Here is a 20,375-nt window from a genome sequence, read left to right as displayed (position 1 = left end):
ATAACAACCCAACAAGTAATAAGTGTAGATTAGAGTAAAATCCCAGATAATGGTAGGGACGCCACAATCTTTTCCAACTTGATATTGAAACGGGCAAAGTTTACAAATTAAATAGCAACAGATAACTCATAAAACGAACTTGGTACAAAACACCCAACAGGAACTATGAAAAGATATGAAAACAACCTTGGCTGCCGGAAACATCAACAGGTCAAGTTAGTTACTCTTGACTTTTACTGTTTACCAATCTGACTTCCTCTAAACCGCTGGTTTTATAACAAAAACAACAAGTATAAGTGTAGATAGAGTAAAATCCCAGAATAATGGTAGACGCACTAAACTTTTACCTAACTTGATACTTGAAACGCGCCACGCAAAGTTTTACAAATTAAACAGCAACAGAAACTCCATATAACGAAACTTCGGTACAAACAACAGGAAACTATGAAAATAATGAAAACAACTTAAGCCTGGCGGAAACATCAAACATGGGTCAAGTTAGGTTTACTCGTTGGACTTTTTACTGTTACATCTGCTTCTCTACCATGGTTTAATAACTCAACAACACCATCCATATGTAATAAGGTAGATAGAGTAAAATCCCAGATAATGGTAGAACGCCAACACTCTTTACCAACTTGATATTGAAACGCGCAAAGTATTTTTACAAATTAAATAAGCCAACAGAAACACTCATTTAAAACGAACTTGATTACAAACGAACAACAGTAACTATGAAAAGAGATGAAAACAACTTGCTGCCGGAAAACATCAACAGGTCAAGTTAGTTACTCTTTGGACATTTTACTGTTAACATCTGCTTCTCCTACCGCCTGGTTTTATAACAAAACAAACAAGTGATAAGTGTAGATAAGAGCAAAATCCCCAGATAATGGTTAGACGTCACAAACTTTACCAACGTTGATATTGAAACGCGCCAAAGTTTACAAATTAAACAGCAACAGAAACTCAATAAAGACGAACTTGGTACAAACAACAGGAACTGATGAAATAATGAAAACAAATAAGCTTAGGCGGAAACATCAACAAGTGTCAAGTTTTAGTTACTCGTGACTTTTACTGTTACATCTTCTTCTCTACCGCTGCGTTTTATAAACAAAACGACAAGTATAAGTGTAGAAATAGAGTAAAATATCCCAGATAATGGTAGGACGCACAAACTTTACAAACTTGATATTGAAACGCGCAAAAGTTTTACAAATTATTAAACAGCAAACAGAACTCATAACACGGAACTTGGTACAAACAACAGGAACTATTGAAAATTAAATGTGAAAAACAACTTGGCTGCCCGGAATAACATCAAACAGCGTCAAGTTAGTTACTCGTGACTTTTACTGTTATACATCTGCTTCTCTACCACTGGTTTTAATAACAAAACAACTCAAGTATAAGTGTAGAATTAGAGTAAAAATCCCCAGATAATGGTAGACAGCACAAACTTCTACCAAACTTGATATTTGAAACGCGCCAAATTTTACAAATTAAACAGCAACAGAACTCATAAAACGAACTTTGGTACAAAACAACAGGAACTATGAAAATAATGAAATACAACTTGAGCTGGCGGAAACCATCAACAGGGTCAAGGTTAGTTACTTTCGTGACTTTTTACTGTTAGACATCTGCTTCTCTACCACTGGATTTAAATAACAAGCACCAACAAGTATTAAGTGTAGATAGAGTAAAATCCCAGATTAATGGTTAACGCACAATCTTTACCAACTTGATATTGAAACGCGCAAAGTTTTACAAATTATAATAGCAACAGAAACTCATAAAACGAACTTGGTTACAAACAACAGGAAACTATGAAAAGCAATGAAAATCAACTTGGCTGCCGGAAACATCAACTAGGTCAAGTTAGTTTACTCTTGAACTTTTTACTGTTACAATCTGGTTCGTTCTCTAACCGCTTGGTTTTATTAACCAAAACAACAAGTATAAGTGTAGAAAAGAGTAAAATCCCAGATTAATGGTGTAAGGGGGATTAGACGCACAAACTTTTACCAACTTGATATTGAGAAACGCGGCGCAAAGTTTACAAATTTAAAACAAGCAACAGAACTCATAATACGAAACTAGTTGGTACAAACAACAGGAACTATGAACCATAATGAAAACCAACTTAGCTGGCGGGAAACATCCAACAGGTCAAAGTTAGTTATAATCTCGTGACTTTTACTGTTACATCTGCTTCTCTACCGCTTGGATTTTATAAACTAAATACAACAAGTATACAGTGTAGATAGAGTAAAATCCCAGATAAAGGGTAGACGCACAAACTTTACCAACTTGATATTGAAACGCGCAAATTTTACAAATTAAACAGCAACTAGAACTCATAAAACGAACTTGGTACAAACAACAGGAACTTTGAAAAAAAGAATGAAAACAACTTGGCTGCCCGGAAACAATCAACAGGTCAAGTATACTACTATGCTGTTCGAATTAATTGAGACAAATGAAAAAAAAACCAATTTTTTCCTAAAACATTTAGTTTTTTAATCATTAATAGACTACCTATTTAAGATTGAACAATCAAACATTTAGTATGAAGTATGTCCTCCCTTTTAAGCAGAAATGAACCTCCCCTACACGTCATGGGCATTGGACTCCACTAGTTTTAGCACACATGTTTCATTGACTTCCATCATCTGTGAAACTAAACTTGTATGATCACTTGTCTATCATTTTTTCTTTTGTAGTAGCCAATCCCATCTTAGGCTAAACGTTTCTTGAGAATATGCCATAAGTTCTCAATCGGATTTAGGTCGGGTGAGTTACCACTAGGCCAATCAAGCACTTTTACTTTTGTTTTCCTTCCCGCATAAAAGTCTTGACGCAATTTTGAAATTGTGCGCAAGGGCGCAAAGTCATGTTGAACATGTTCCATCAAATGTTTTCCATAAATGGATCTATCCGACTGCGTAGTATGGTCGATGTATTTTGGCTGAATTTCATTCAATCCCCATAGATGGGAAACTAAGCTCCCTAAGTACCATTTGTGGTAAAAAAACAAAACCCCAAAACATCTGTTTAGAAAAGTATGTTCAAACAGTCCTGTTGGATATGACCTTCTCGCAAAGGTTCACCTACACTCCGTCCCTAATTACAACACTTGATAGATAATCCCATGCACAAATAAACTGTGATTTCATCACTGAAACATAACTTTATTTCACAGTTCCATTCTACAGTCCATGATCGGTATTTCTTAGCCCATACTAAAACGTTTTTGCTATCATTTTCTTAGTAGAGAAATTGGTTTTTTTCTTCGGTTTTCTTGCCTTTACGACCAACTTCCAGAAGTCTTTTCCTTACAGTTGGAAGTACTCACTTTTCAAATACCAGAATCCAACAAATTACCCTTCGAAGGTCTGTGCGTGTCTTTCTTGGGATTTGTTTTGCTATTTCCTTATCTAGAAGAATTTTGTCAAGTTCTTGGAGTTGTTTTTACGTTTGCGCCCACATTTTCCTTTTCTTTTTGGAGACAATGATCCGGAATCTTGATATGATTTTTGTAAAAATTTCTGGAAAACTCTACGAGATTTTCCCACACCAACTGCTGTATCTATAAGTCTCTCACAGTCATAGACCGTGTTTTCATTAAGAGCAACACAACTTTAGCACGCTGCCTAGGTGTTATAACCATCTTTGAAGAATGCACGTAAATAAACCGGAACACCAGTACCAAACCAACCAAACCGACCGGCCACAAAGAATAGGCTCACAGACTGAAGGAATGACACTCCAAAACCAGTCAAAACAAGTTTTTTTTTTACAGTCAAGGTTCAACCCAGCACACTACTTCTATGCCAGTTTATAACCCGGTTTGAAAGCGGTCTGGGGACATCACCAGTTATCACAAACTAAACAAAGACCAGATCAAAACATTTATGTTTGTCCCCAAATTAATTTCGAACCACATCATAGTAAGTTTACTCGTGACTTTTACTGTTTACATCTGCTTCTCTACCGCTGGTTTTATAAACAAAAACAACAAGTATAAGTGTAGATAGAGTAAAATTCCCAGATAATGGTAGACGCACAAACTTTACCCAACTTGGATATTAGAAACCGCCAAAGGTTACAAAGTAAACAGCAACATAACTCCATAACAGCCGAACTTGGTACAAACAACAGGAACTATGAAAAATAATGAAAACAACTTGGTCATTGGCGGACGAAAACATCAAGCCAGGTCAAGTTTAGTTACTTGTGGACATTTTAACTGTTATATCTGCTTCTCTACAAACACTGGTTTTAATAACAACACAACAAGTATAAAGTGTCGATAGAGTAAAATCCCAGAAAATAATGGGAAACGCACCAATCTTTAACCAAAATTGATAAGTTGAAACGCGCACGCAAAGTTTAACAAAATTAAACCGAGCAACAGAAACTCATAAACACTACGTAACTTGGTACAAACAACAGGAAACTAAGAGAAAATAAATGACATAACAACATTGGCTGCCGGAAACATCAGAACATGTCAAGTTTAGTTACTCCGTGAACTTTTACTTGTTTCATCTGCTTCTCTACCGCTGGTTTTATACACAAAACAACAAGTAATAAGTGAATAGATAGAGTAAAATTCCCAGATAATGGTAGGACGCCACCAAACTTTTACCAACTCTTTGATATTGAAACGCGCAAAGTTTTACCAAAGTAAACACGCCAACCAGAAACTCATAACACGAACTTGGGTACAAACAACAGGAACTATGAAAATAATGAAAACAACTTGGCTGGCGGAAACAACAACAGGTCAAGTTAGTTACTCGTGACTTTTACTGTTACATCTGTTTCTCTACCGCTGGTTTAATAACAACACAACAAGTATAAGTGTAGATAGCGTAAAACCCCAGATAATGGTAGACGCACAAACTTTACCAACTTGATATTGAAACGCGCAAAGTTTATAAAGTAAACAGCAACAGAACTCATAACACGAACTTGGTACAAACAACAGGAACTATGAAAATAATGAAAACATCTTGGCTGGCGGAAACAACAACAGGTCAAGTTAGTTACTCGTGACTTTTACTGTTACGCTGTTTTACTGCTATATTTCAGTGAGTCAACATTTGGGTTTGTATACAGTAAAAGATACCGAAAACAAGTAAAATCCAAACAGTGGAGAATATTTATTAGCTCTTATTGTACGAAATTAAATAACAACTAGGCTATATAAAGCAATATATTAAATAAGGTATTTACGAGTAATGTTTTTAAACAGCAGATACATATTTTGTAAAAAAGAAACAAAACTGTTATTGTTACAACAAACTAACTCATTATTGTGTTACATCACATTGAAATGATTTACGAATAAACAAACATTAATATTACTTTTAGAACTTACAATTTTAAAATTTTTCTTGAAATAGCAGAGTTACCTTTACTTTTAATAGTTATAAATCAGTCTCACTATTATCAACCATCACTCTGCAGGTGACCGAATAGTAATTTACCGTAGCAGAGAGGTTAGCTTTTATGTTATCAATTCAGAACCCCAGTTCGAATTTAGGTTTGGATTTTCCGCATGCTAAAAATATTCCCCAGAATGTGGCCTGAAATAATAGAAAAACCGGTTTCCGGCTAGAGCTCCAAATCTTCATAAAAAGCACGAAAATACTTGTCGGATGGTAGTCAAATTTAACATAAACGATTAAAAAATAACTTTCTTCCATGAGTCTTTACAATAAAATATTGTTTGATACTATTTTACTTACCTAAGACGTGAAAACCGTGGAAGTTTCATTGAAATATGACTTTTAATATCTTCTATTACTTTTATTTTGAGAAACTTATATGTAAGATACATTGGAAAAATTTTAATGTGGTAGATTTTATAGTTTTAAAAACTAGTTTAATACTTTTTTATAAAACAATGAAATCTCAATGACTTTTTACGCATTTTTTACACGTCCAAATAAACTTGTAGCCTGTGCTAGGATCTTATCAAACAGTGTAAGGAAGAGAGTGGATATTATAGAGCAGTATGGCTATTACTGTTAAACAGTGCTTGCGATTACAGGCTGAAATTGAATAACCCTAATTAGATGCATAGTCCAGACTATATGGCCATCGACTAACCCCCACTCTGAAACATGTATAACTAAGTAGCTGCAGAAATAGGCTTATTTATCAGTGTCTGCGTAGATTAGCTGCATGTCTGTAATCTATCTTGCAGTTTTTTGCTGATGTGTTTGTTAGCAAGCTCTATCTAGTATTGTGTACTGCAATGGTCATCAATAATAGTTCGGCAATGAGCTCCTTCATAGAGTCTGGAAGATGAAAGACCTTGGTGTTATATAAACATCTACTCTAAATTCTGAAGAGCATGAGCAGTACATTTGCAAGAGAGCCAGTTCCACACTTGGTTTCATTTTCCGTTTCTCCAGAGGTCTGTGTGTCGATTCTCTTATGACATTATATAAGACACTGGTTTGTCCAATTCTGAAGTACAACTCTACTGTCTGGGCTCCTTATCAATCTGGGCTCGTCTCTGATGTCGAAAGAGTGCAGGTCCGCTTCATCAGAATCTCGGATGCCGGTTGGGATACAGCTACCTGGATGTTCCTGAGTCACTGCTTAAGGTTCACTTCTGTCTTCAGGACCTTGATACTCGCAGAAGAATTCAGAATTCGGTCTTCCTCATGAAGTTGGTGAACGTTGTGGTATACTATCCTGAGTTGTTACTGGAGCTTTCTTTTCACTTACCAGGCCGCACCGTATCTCAAGACATGCTTGTGAGGCTCCAGTACTCTACAATGTACCAGCAGCGTAGTGACCTTCCCCACCTTATGCTCCCTCGGCAACGATATAGTGTTGATCCGGTGTGGCACGCTTTTGAAGCCAGGTTCTACGCCTTTGCACTGCATCTGATTTGAATGCTGCTTAAGTAGAGTGATAAGTGTGTAATTATGTGACGCCTTTAATATTTGTTAATTATGTTTCTTGATCTAGAAATACGAGGTATGGCATTAATAAAATTATATTTGTAAACTATGAAATAGTAAGAAGATCGAGTGTGTAAGTTAAATAGTCAAAGAAATTGTAAACAGGATTAGTGATACATGATTCTGGAAACATTATTATATTGTATGTCACAATGTGCAGTTACCAATGACCGAGACATACACTCGTACCAGACTAGAAGCAGGGAGAACACAGGAAGGCTTGAATCACTTGCACTCGCAGGCTTGAGTTCATTTGGCAAACAGATTACCAAATGATATAGAAAATGCCCTAACGATCTAGGAGTTTACAACTTTGTAAACATGGTAAGCATCATACGTCTTAAATAAAAAAAAAACATATGGACGAGAATTCGTCAATAAACTGAGATACCATGTAATCATTGAATCTCGGAAATTGGAATAATCACTGATGAATGAATGGAATTTAACCAAATGTAAATCAGTGTTAGAGAATTGTACTGCGAAGTTCAAATTTTAGTTCCAGTATTAGAGACATTTCGTGTTAAGTCAATGGTAAAGAAAAGACAGTTTATTACTTATGTTACTTTTGACGTGATAAACAGAAGTGACAGGTTTCAATTGGTCGGAATAATCCCGTCCGGATCAGTTTCCCTTTCAGCTTAGAGTTGGTTGTTCACCTTCTATCTTAACACTGTAACTTGTATCAACTCTAGCTGATTATTTCTTTTACGTTCAAGTCAAACGCATTGTTTGCTGATTTCTATCAAACATATTGATAAAAAAAAGTATAGGGATTCTGTACCACTGCTAATACCTACAAAATATAAGTATTCTCACATGACATTTTTAATATTGATGATAAAAAAAAACAAATATTTATCCGTTTTTTAATAAAGTAATTTATTACACAATGACGAATTCGTGCGTTATTTCGAAGACTAAGGACTATAAATATCGAGTAAAATTAAACTATAACATTTCCCGTATGAACATTAAAACCCAACAACGACCACATAACTTAGTGTAGTATCGAGTTGTTATCATGTAATCTACAAGTATATTCATATTTTGTTTAACTATCCCTACCATTATAATAAGCAGTTAATGTCCCAAGATGTGTATGTGAACAACAAAATATCAACTCGTACTGATTAGTCCTCATGGGGAACATCATGGCCTACATCAAGAGTACCTAAAGTGGATAATAATGCTTCCATTACATTAACACTCAAAAGACGGCGAATCTTTCATTAGGTATTGTTCTATGGCTTTGGTAAATTATCCGTAGATATTATTTCAGGAAAGGATACCTACCAACGCCACCTTAGGATGCATAGAGATCGGGAATTTTGATTCAAGGAGATTGGTTCTCTCAGACGCTCGTGTTTTTTAAAGGGGAATATAAATTTAATGCAATACCACGTTATAGCAAAACTTACACTTACTGACAGTTTTAACTTAAGCTTTGTATATTATTCGAAGTACATAGTCTCGTACATAAAGAATGCTCTGGTTATGCATCTTAAATATGTCTTACCTCTCTTATAATATTTTAGGTGGAGAAAAATATAAAATTGTATTCTATTTTAGTATAAAATTGTACTGAACGTATTTTTGGCCAATGATGTGGTATTTAGCAACGAATAATACATAACCAATAAATAATACATTGACATTGTGTATATTTCGCCTAATTATATTTGAATTAAATTAATATTCTCAGGATTTATTTTTTATTTTGATACTTGAAAAAGCAATCTAGGACTATGTACTAAAAATTAGAGGCTTCGTTAAAATAAAGAAAAAAACTTAAGAATGTGTTATGATGTAACTAAGAAAATATTCTCCAGCAACAGTTTTATAGATTTGTGTTCTTACTTTAAAGTAGTACGAGTAAATATAAATACGTGATTTGAGTATAGTTGCATAGTTAGTAAACGTTAATTTTCTCACTAATTTTGTTTATATTAATATCAAATATAATGACAACACATTTATACTTATATTTACTTAAATGCTTATTGACAATTTTAAAGTAACTTTTAGTTAAAGTTTAATCTTAAAAATCTTTAAAGGGGAACAATTTTTAAATTAGTAGTTATAGTGTTGTAATTTTATACAACAATTAGGCTGTACAAAAATTGAATATCCTTCCAATCGGAAAGCTGCAAATTAAACCATAAGTGATCTTTAAAATAAAAATCCTGTAAATAAGAGAAATAAGAAATAGTTTATAAATATTAAAGTTACTGTCCACACTAATGGATGAGCTTTAGTCAAGTCTATCTCACGAAGGGCTGGAAAAATTTCATTTCTGTCAGTCTCTCTGCGTCTGTTCGCATGATAACTCGAGAGCGGACTTTCTGAAAGCCTTCAAATTGTACATGAAGCTTCATTTCTATATGAAATACATCTAGTTTATTTATTGCACGTTTCTCCCCGTAGGATTTAGTTTAGGGTTAACGAACTTTTTACATTGGTCTTGTTGCCAACCAGGATGGCTACGAGAAAATCGTTGAATAAACAAATTAGTAAACAGGCTTTGAGTATAATCGTTTAACATATTAATATGTGATGTTTAGTGTATTGGACGCTAAGACTTGCAACCATTACATTCTATCGAGTCCTCTATACTCCATTATATCAGTTTATCTGCATATAGACAAGATATAGTCATCAATGGTGCATTTCCCTCCATGGGATTTGGCTCAACGTTAGTTAACACTAGGTATAAGGATAATATAATGAGAATTAGTTGATTTATAAGCGAGAAATGTACAATTTGGCTTAGATATCACTTAGTGTTCTAGCAAAAATCTGGCTCCTCGCTTGATAGGCTTCGCTAAGACTCAGCCAATAATTAAAATAAGGTTGAGCATCACTTAAAGTTAGTTACTTCCAGAGGCCAGAGGGAGAAGGATCGCAACAGAATAACATAGTATAGACTGCACTAGGAATATGTTGTGATGATAGAGAACGATCACTTAATAGCGAACCTGGGTTGGATCGTGTAACGGACAAGGGAGTCACTTGTTTGTTGTGTCTTTTCACTTATGGTCGCTTGAAGTGATCGAACTATAAAAAGTCAATTTTTTCCAACTCACTTCTAGTAATATGAAGCTATGAGTGAGGTATTGTACAATATACAAAGGTTCGTGGTATTTTGAATACACTCCAGTGACAGGTTCTTATCAATTGAAAACACTTTCAATGCATTTCTCCGAATACATTGGACAACTTTCAAAACATTCTCGGAGAAACAATGTACTGGTTTATTGGGCCATTTTTATACCTATTATATTGCTTTACAATAAAAGTACGAGTTTTAATTACAAAACTGAAGAATCTCTTAATTTAGCATCTTATTATGAATCTAACTTAAAATTTACTTGTTGGCCTGAGAGAAGCTTATAACTCAGGGATCTGATATAATTTATCTTTTAATTATCTGTAGTTTTTTATTCGTGAAATATCTAGAAAAAATTGACATATATTAATATATTTTACATTAATTATTTATTTACTTTATTCTAGAATATTAATATTTCGAGAACGTACTCACCTATACACAACCAATATTGCTTGAAGCTTAATTTATATGAAAAAACATCGTATTTGATGTTGATAACATTGTATTTCCCTGACAGATTTACCAGTACAACATATTGCTTAACTTTTAAATACGGATTTATTTGCCGCGTATTACATATTTGACGTTAAAATCCGACTTTAACAAAATTTTTGTACAAAAATATTGATGGTGATCAATTGTAATGTTAACACAGGATAAACATTAATATAATTATCGACTTTATAAAATGTTTGGTTTACTTAGGTAAAATATAAACCATAATAGCTCTTTATATCTATCTCCTATTAATGTCCAAATGTATTAAATATCTATCCCTCTATTTTAATCTTAGTTATATATTTTTAGATTTTGCTACCTTACAGGTACTTGTTACCTTATGAAAATTAAATCATCAACATGAGTTTGAGTTAATAAACCCAATTGAATCAAATCCTAATTTACAAAGGAATAAATGCAATTGACTGACCACAACAGCTCAATGTTATTATATCCATAATGCAATAACGGGTGAATTCAAATATTTATGAAGCCTTCCTCTAAACGCAGAATATACGTAAATATTGAAAGAAAGTGTTAAAATGTTTTTTACCTTCAAATACAAATAATATGTTCTTAGGTATGAATCCCGGTGATTTTTATAGGCTGATAATGCTAACGAATGCAACAAAATAAAATACCTTATTGTATGTGACAGTGAAATATGAAGAGGTTTTATGTGTATGAGAAAGAAATATTTTTCGACAGGCAAAAACCGCAGTGTTAAATTGTAAACGGTGAACAATTCATGACGAGGAGTAAGCGGCGCGGCGCGGCGGCGAAATTCATCTCTATGTAAATACTGTAAGCTGCTAGCTTAACGTTGAAGCCCGAAGCCAGTCGTATGAATAACAAATAAGGGATTCCCTGTTTAGTAAAAATGTGTTTCTCTTTGCAGCTTAATAACACCGCAGCCTGGCAGCTTTTGAAAGGAAGGGTAAAGCGTGAAAACCTGTAGCCAGAAAGCCAATTTTCACGGTTTTTATGTATGATGTCATGAAAAAGTATAAATATTCAAATAAACAATAATGCATCTCGTTGAAATTAATTGTTAAAAAGTCGGAAATGTAACTGAACGTTTTAAGGTTTAAAGTTTTAAGCAATAACGTTATCGCTTTTTCGTTATAATATAGAACTCTTCATACACTACATGGTTATTAGAAAAACGGATTCTAAATAAAATTACACACACATGGACTGTATTCATAAAAGAACAAGAAAAACATCTATTTTATGCGTGTAAATATAGTTAACTTTCTCTTTGTGCTTGGTTTATCCTCTCTGAATGGCCAGACATCTTTTTCCATGTACCCCACTTTTATCCTTGCCCTTAAGATTCATGCTAGCGTCAACTCAACTGGTAAACACGGGCAGTTAGTTGAACCTTACAGCTCTACCGTCGTAGTTATACGAGTCTGCCGCAGTATTACCTTGTGAACCGAAACGGTACATAGTAAATTATAGAATGGATTGACGAGTAATCTGTCATTGTGTAACTCTTGCAACTCTGGATATATTAAGGGTATATTAAATGGTTTGTAGAGCTCATACCACCTAGCCGATACACCAAAGTTTACAATGCTATATCGGAACTCTTGCTATGCTTGCGCTCATATCAGACGAGATATCAGACCCGACACTTCCTGTATTATGCGTTTCAACTTGACAGATCTAGTTCCGATCCACGTGATTGTGCGCCAGAAAAATATATTCTCACTATACTTTATCCAGTCTCGGAAACACCACCGGACAACATTAAACCTCCAGCAAGACAACTCTAGACCTACTTTGACGGGAAACAGTTGCAGCATTTGGGTATTCAGGACCATCCAGAATCGTCAACCTAAAAGATCCTAGCCAGGGAAGATCAATGTCAGATAGGGGATGTACAGTCCACAGTCGTTATCGATATGGTAGAACAGGGCCGCAACAACACCTTGTGTAACTATATTCTTCGCTGAACCGTACAAACAAAGTAATCACCAGATCAATTTTGTGAAGAACAAATAGTGGTAAAAGATGGAAAAGGGAAGCGAGCACTTCACGTTAGAAAACTGATGGTGGTTACTTTGAAATCAATATTTACAAAAGTATTATTAGTTTTAAACGTACAAAACACTATACTTTTAAACCGTTTAGGTGATTATCTTGAGTTTGGGTCAGTCCTCTCTATACTATAGTTTATAGTAAAGATATATCAGTAAGAAATTGCACAATGAATTTTCTTGAGTTTCTTTAAACATATCGTAAGTTCAGTATTAAATTATTATTTCGGCTGTAGTGTGAGTTTCTACTTCGTATTACATACCTACATATATGAGCATATATGCAATAAGTAATTAAGCAATGAAATAAGTTTATTTCGAAAATGTTCAACATTGCAACAATTAAAACTGTAACAGTAATTTATACTGTCTGAACGTACCAAGCGCATTCTGTTTAATGCAAGAAATATTGTCTAAACCTTAGTACCGATATTTCATTTGTTACATTGATTGTATTAATGGCTAATATTTCAGAAACAATTTTTGTGACTCAGCCATACAATGAATGGTGTTCAAGTAAAACCGACATATTAATACGAATCGTGATGTTCCATTCATACCGACCTAAACTAGGTTTAGTGGGTGAAAATCAGTTAAGTCAATCCTCTGTCAAATTAAGTGTATCCTGCCGCCATGTGAAAACTGTATAATAGACAACAAAGTGGAACAGCATATGCATTTTATAGTACGTAAATTTACGCATACAGGTATAGGCTATAATTCCATTGTAAAAGGATAAATATAGTATTATCTCATATCAATAAATGGCTATTTATATACGACAATAAGCTTCTACGAGAAAAATCAAATCAAATTTTTGTTGTTTTAGTTTTATGGTAAAAAGTATTTACTGTAAAGATTTATTAAAAAACGATAATCGATTCATAAATGCAACATTGGATTGCAAATAATAAGAAATTTTAGCTTATAAATGAGGTGTATAGTGTTGTATAAAAAAATGCGGAATATTTAATACGCTGTGAAAAAATCCTCCATGTAACGTAATATGAAACGATGTGTGGAAAGGCTTGGAAACTAAGAGGCTCAGAATCATGTATTGTTGAATTTTCATTAAATTACATTATGTATTTGCGATCTTTATATATTACAAAAGGTATAACACAACGTCTCGAGGACTAGAATCTATCCTCTTCGTCAGGTGGGGGAGGTGAAATATATACAGAAATAAAGAAAAGAAAGAATAAAAAAGGGTTTTTTAAACGCAAACTTTTTTAGGCTTCTTACATAGACTAAATCATTAGACTAAGTGCTAATTCGACCTTCGGTTGAAGTTAGACCACTCTGGGTACCAATATTAAAAAAAAGAACTAACTAGGAAATCTAAAAAGATTATATAAGCTATACAAATCTCATTCAACAAAATTCGTAAGGTAATGACACTAAAGTCTAGGATCAAACATACATTACTTACATACTATACTAGGAAGCGGCTTACATGCATACATCACTGTGCCGGTGTGATGTGTGATTGTGATCCTCGTACTCGTGACTTGTGCTCGGGACTTGCATCCTGTGCAGTGACAACGCCTGGAACGACTCCAAGCAGCTTTTGGGTATGTTTGAACCCTTTAATTTCCCTTATTTTTTCTTTCTGTTCTTTATTTTTGTACGTATTATTTACCATCAACACGTGACGAAGAGGATAGATTCCAATCCTCGAAACGTTGTGTTCTACCATTTGTAACATACAGCGATGGCAAATCTACAAAATCCAGTTATCCTTTCAAACCTTCCATCGTCAATAACAAACATGGAATGTATGTTTTCTTCATTGAACATACACACAATTTACAAAAAGACTAATATTATAAATAAAAATGAATCACAAAATGTGTTGCTACGCGTCAATCTGGAGAATGGCTACAGTAATTCGTCTTTTTGCAAAATATTCATTAAAATCCGAGAAAATGTTATATGAAGAAGAAGATCTGAAAAGATAATTAAAGTATTTTGTAACTGGGAAAATGGTAAAGTTTACGTTTCATAAGCCATATTTAACTGACACTAAATGGTTGTTGAAACTTTATTTGAAGTTTTTTCAAAGGTTCAGAAACATTTGTTTATCATTTAAATTTAGACCAGTGTTCGATTGGTAGTGATGCAGATGTTCCAGGTGTTCATCACTACCCATTTCGCCAGGTCCATTGGCGAAATGGGTATGCAAATAAAATTCAGAGATTGGCGTTCAAGAAATTAGTAGCTACAGAGGAAGTGATTGTAAATTTGCAATTCTTTCTTGACTGACTCTTAATGCTATCAGGTATATACGAGGTTCCTATGTGAGAGTTATGTTTGCGACTCTAAGATACGTCCTACCCGTGAACGTGATCGCAGCAAATCTGCAGGAAGCTGTGTAACCAATACCAAATTTTTATGTTCGTTCAGTGTTTTAGAATTTCAAAATTGTTTTTGAATTCAAAGATGTTATAAGAGTGATATTATATATTTTATTGCTTTTTTCTGTATAGTGAAGTCCTTGCATTATGGTCGTACCCGTGCGCAGTATAAAAACTTATCCTTTAAATAAAAATAAGTAGCAAAACGTGTTGCTAAGCGATAATCTTGTGAATGGATGGATCAGTTTTGCTTATTATTTTTGTGAAATATTTATTTCAATCAGAGGAAGATTTGTATGTAGAGAAAGATTAAAAAATGTATATAGAATCCTGAAATAATTAAAGTTTTCATATTTTATAATCTAAATTTTATTGATTTTTTAAACCGCTGTTGCCACATTCGTCTAAAGTTTCACAAATAAGCTAAAAATCTGTCTACATTTAATTTTATTAATATTAAATATACAGTGCTTAATCAGTAATTTAATGCGGAAAACAAATAAGTTAATATCTACATTTTAGTCTAGATTGCGCCAATTGCGAATTTAAAACATCTAATGCATTGTAAATAGTATTTAAACACTGTTACAGAACCAACCTTAATGAAAAAAGCTTTGAAATTCTTCACATAAGGTACTCGAAACTGGTGGACTTCTTTGACATTGTGATATGAGATTTTAACGTGGCTTAGTGAAAAAAGAGAAACTAACACTAACATTACTCAAAGATAGACGGTTTCGCAGAATAAAATCCGAAAAACAAGACTAACTCAACTATAACGCCGGAAATTTCTCGCTTAGAAGTATATGACAAGGGTAGAAGTAAACTCCGATGGATTGGGAGTGCCGATGGCCGAGCGGTCTAGGTCGTTGGACTTTGGGTCTGAGTTAGAGATAGCGCAGGTTCAAATCCTGTCTGTGACCGTTGCACTTTTTATCAGTAGAATCAACCTCGTACTGTACCGACTCTCCCCTTTGTTCTGTTTGATAAGATCCTCGCACAGGCCAGTGGCCCATGAGGACGGACAGAATAAGGCTTAAAAGGGGATCGGCCTCTCCTTCTTATTAGAAAAAAAAACAAAAAAAACCGAAATAGGTTTCCGAGATCAATGAATTTGTATTTTTTTGATCGGGGCAACAAGGCAACCTCCGCTATAGCGTCAGATATACTGTATAATTAATTCGATCCAGAAATACTCCAACACGTGTAAAACATGATATATGAGTCTGTTCAAGCTCCGATCCTGTAAACTGTGAATACTGCAGTAATATGTATCTGACGTATTAATACATTTAACAAATTCATATGACTCCATCATATTATATACGTGCCTTTACAAGTACTGCAGTATAAGGAAATCGATATTGAAAACTGCGTGCGAAGGAGCGGGGAACAGCTACTGACATATTAAAACAAACTTACTCAGAATTAGTTCCGGGAAGAATACGAGTATACATACATTGTTATCTGTTTTATCTTTTTATGCGTTCTAGTGTTTTTAAGATCATGAACCCACAATATAGACATTTTTTTTAATCAGTGTGACAAAAAGCAAGGGATTTTCCACTACTTTTCTTATGTGTTATTTTAAACAATTTAGTACATATCTGTAATATTTCCTCTTACTCCATGAATAAATGTCACAAATTGGTCGGTTCGTTTTCGAATATTTGAAAGACAGATATACGTTCAGACATCAATGCCATTTTCAAGCCGCTTGGTTGATAGGCTTCACTAATGCACAGCAAATAATCTTACAGCTATACAGTAAAAAATGTTCGTATTGTTATAGCCTATAAAAAATAAGTACTTCTTATTTTTTATGCTGCATTAAAGTCAACATTTTCAAATAATAGATTAAAAAAATAATTGTCATAACACTAATATACTTGTAAAAAATGTGATTGATAAAATGAAATTTATTTGCCGAGGAATATATGATTATTATGGAGGGCATAGAACTGTTGATTACAGCGAATTAAAAGTATCTTTTGACATTAGAAGTCAAATTAATTTAACGCACTATGTTTGGAAACATATTAGTAATAATAATAGCAATAATATATTTATTGCAATTCCTCGTAATTTTGAATTCTATAGCCGAATATTCAAAATATATTAAGTAAATCTATACAAAATTAACATAACACTTACATCGCAACGTCCATTTCTGCAAAATGCACATTATCTTGTATATTTCTGAAACCCGAGTGGCTAATCATCAATTAATTAGGCGAATGCCGTGCTAAAAGTGCATTCCAGTTATTTTCTAATATGCTCATGCGTTTCTTATAGTAACAAATTGAAGAAACTTGACTAAGCATTATCAGTTTCTTTGGTTTCATACGCGTGTAAAACGCTTGATAGAAAAGTGTGTAGATATTTTTTACACCAAGTGTAATGTTTCCTAAAAACGAACCTAAAAACCTTCTCAAGAATGTGTGACCACAAGATGTACGACATGATTTTTCCCTGTCTGTGGACAACTGAGATTTATAGAGACAGCGAACGTATCGGATACACCCCTCCGGGCGACTTCAGTGATTACTCTTCAACCTCCAGGACAGTCTCTTCTTCTATCGTCTGGAAGTTCTGCAGTGTTCAGTGTTTGTGTAGTCATTAACTGTCTGTTTAGTTTCCATTCCACCGTAATAATTAATAAAACTAGTTTTAATTTGTTTTTCAATACGTCTTATTTCAAATTAGCAAAACATACGAATACATTTCTCATTACTGAACACTATTACACATTTAAATTGTTTTAGAATCCTAAAAAGGGTAATCTTGATGTAGGAAATTGTTTCTATGGATTATGTTAATATCTGAAAACTTTTGTTTGCTTCAATCATAATAACTAGTGAAAAACAAAAATGTCGTTTTGAATCATTCTGGTATCTGATTCCAGAATCTGATTTCTAGTTTTTTTTATGAATTTCAATGGTTCTACAGGAAAAATTGTACATAACTTACTTTAGTTTGTGATCTCTGAAAACGAAAATTGAACCATTTGTTGGAACCAACTGTATGGTTTCAGATATTCGTTTAGTTGTCAACTATCCAAGGAAAAATAGGAATTCCCAAATTGCTACGATTATTCCTGCTACTCATTTTTTAACTCTGGCTTTTTGAGCTGATAAAGAGTAAGCAACAAAAGAAAGTTATTTACTTACAGTAGTACTTATGAAAATGTAATATGTCAGAGGAAACAATTGCGTAAAAAAGTTTGTATCTCACGTTGTATTTACACCAAATAACTATGAAATGCTGGTGTACCAAAGTAACATAAAAGGACATAAATATCACCGATAAAATATATTTCACTGTTATGGATAAAAGTGAACCTTTTTAACTCCATGTAACACATCAGCAACAAATAAAAAATAATGTTATACCGCATATGAGGCCAGAGGCTCTCACAGTTTAAAAGTATCATAACCAAAACTTCAACATTGTGATTAGCCATGTGATTAGCTCCCCCGAGCCAGATGACATTCACAACTACACAAGAACGGTTCACAGTGGTGCCGAGTGCAGGTGGTGTCACATCCATCACCCGCACAAAACATGCTCCGCTCTCACAGCCAAGTACGTGAATTCATATCGTACAGGCCTGTAATTGATGATTAAATGCGAAATTTTTCTAATGTATGTAATTCATTACAAAATTGTGAATTAACTCAATGTTGTGTGTTTTTTCTACTTTTCGAGAGTTTAGAACCTACATTTCTTCACCGTCTCCTCCGATTAGTGAAGAGCCCTAATAAATACCTATAAATAAAGTACAGGTATTGGATCACTAAATGGTAATTCTTTTGAAGTTTTGTCTTAGAGATTTTATGGAGCGTTCCGTAACTGATCTGAGATGCACTGATTGTATTCGCAGATTTAAACGACCATGTCTTAAGTGGACAATAATAATCATTGCCGTTTGATATTTTCTGAATGTTGGCTATTTTAAATTAAACTGATAACAAATGTTATCTATGCTTTGAGTTTTATATTTTTGACAGAGTACCACATAACAGAGAAAAATTAATCGTATAGGTATTATTAGCCGATTATTTCAGATATGTTATGTTACGTTAATGAATAAATCAATTAACGTAAGAGTTTTCATCATCGAAACCAGTCAGTGAACAACAGCTGAACAACCCCTAGTGCACGACAGTGACATGCTATAATCAGGTTGTACTGACATGGACAGGCAGGCCGGGGTTGCATCTGTCACGTTACGTCACTAATGATGACGTCATTAGACTACGTGATTCACTTGTCGTGCCGTCAAAGCTGTCTTATATGCTCTGCTCTACTGTGCTGCGGAATCGGTCTCTGCTTGCAAATAGTTCTGTGAGCTCGATTCTCTAGTATGTTAAACTTGTACCGAATTATAAGAATAATACGCATTTATTCTGTTTAGAGTTATTGTTGAATACACTCTCTAAAATAGTACATTCTCTTAAGTCTCCATCACCATTACTTAGCCAAAGTTACGCTGGCTAATAACTGGCTAATAAATAAGTATTATTCTTTTTAGTTCCTGCATGTTATTCAAATGTAGACAGCAACATTGAATAATCTATTGGTCCTGATGGTTTTCATGCAGCTTTAAATATTCAACTTAGTGTTTAGCAAGAATATGGACTAGTTAAAAAATGATCATAAGTGTGATGTAGCCGAGGGAGATTCACTTCTGGCTCCTTCGTACATGCTAGAGGAACCAACACTGGATACAGCACAACCCAATGTGCTACTTGCTTCTGGGCAACTCATCTCATGTTCAGAAGCGCCACATCATTAACATTAAGTGCCGAAATATTAGGGTAAACGGGTTTAGTTTACCTTGGAGGATCACACTTGTAGTGGAGTAGTTTCTTTAATGATGAATGAAGAGTACCCTCCTTTGCCCAATTTAACTGGAAGCAGCTGCAACAGAGATAACCTACTTTCCTTCAATTTGAAAGGACCGGGGGAGTGAAAACTATCCCACCTGATTGGATGTGACATGGGATCTCGATACTGTAGGATATGTCCCTTACCCCCAATCTTAACACTCCCCAGTACGTCTCCCCGGAAGTGGTGTACTCTTCGTTTTGTGACTAAGTGAAATCAGACGTTTCCTTGGGTGATGTCCTAAATGAAAAAGGGTTTGAGTACTGAGAAATCAGACTACTGGAGTCTGAGCACTTCAATAATAAAGGAACTGATCAGGGAAGAACTATTCCGAACAACTGAAACGCATCGCTTATTGTAATCAATATTTAGGTATATGGTCCCTTTCTCTGAATCTTAACAAACCACTTTATAGAAACTTCAGAAGTTTTGTAAATCTGTTTCGCAACTTTCCTATTTTGATTTTGAGAACGTACTGTTC

The 20,375-nt window shown here is 34.2% G+C and overlaps 1 protein-coding gene across 1 annotated transcript in view; it reads left to right on the top strand.

Moving 5' to 3' along the window:
* The window catches only part of LOC124356522, a 51,599-nt gene extending 31,797 nt beyond the window's left edge, over positions 1–19,802 (top strand). Inside the window, exons 3-4 of the mRNA XM_046807576.1 lie at positions 18,476–18,589; positions 19,678–19,802. Coding sequence (XP_046663532.1) covers positions 18,476–18,589; positions 19,678–19,802 — 239 coding nt within the window. The remainder of the gene's footprint in view (positions 1–18,475; positions 18,590–19,677) is intronic.
* The last annotated feature ends 573 nt before the right edge of the window (positions 19,803–20,375 follow it).

This window comes from Homalodisca vitripennis, chromosome 3 (genome assembly GCF_021130785.1).
Source record: "Homalodisca vitripennis isolate AUS2020 chromosome 3, UT_GWSS_2.1, whole genome shotgun sequence".
NCBI classification, from domain to species: domain Eukaryota; kingdom Metazoa; phylum Arthropoda; class Insecta; order Hemiptera; family Cicadellidae; genus Homalodisca; species Homalodisca vitripennis.
Note: the sequence above shows the minus strand (reverse complement) of the source record. Positions and strands in the feature narration are given on the sequence as shown.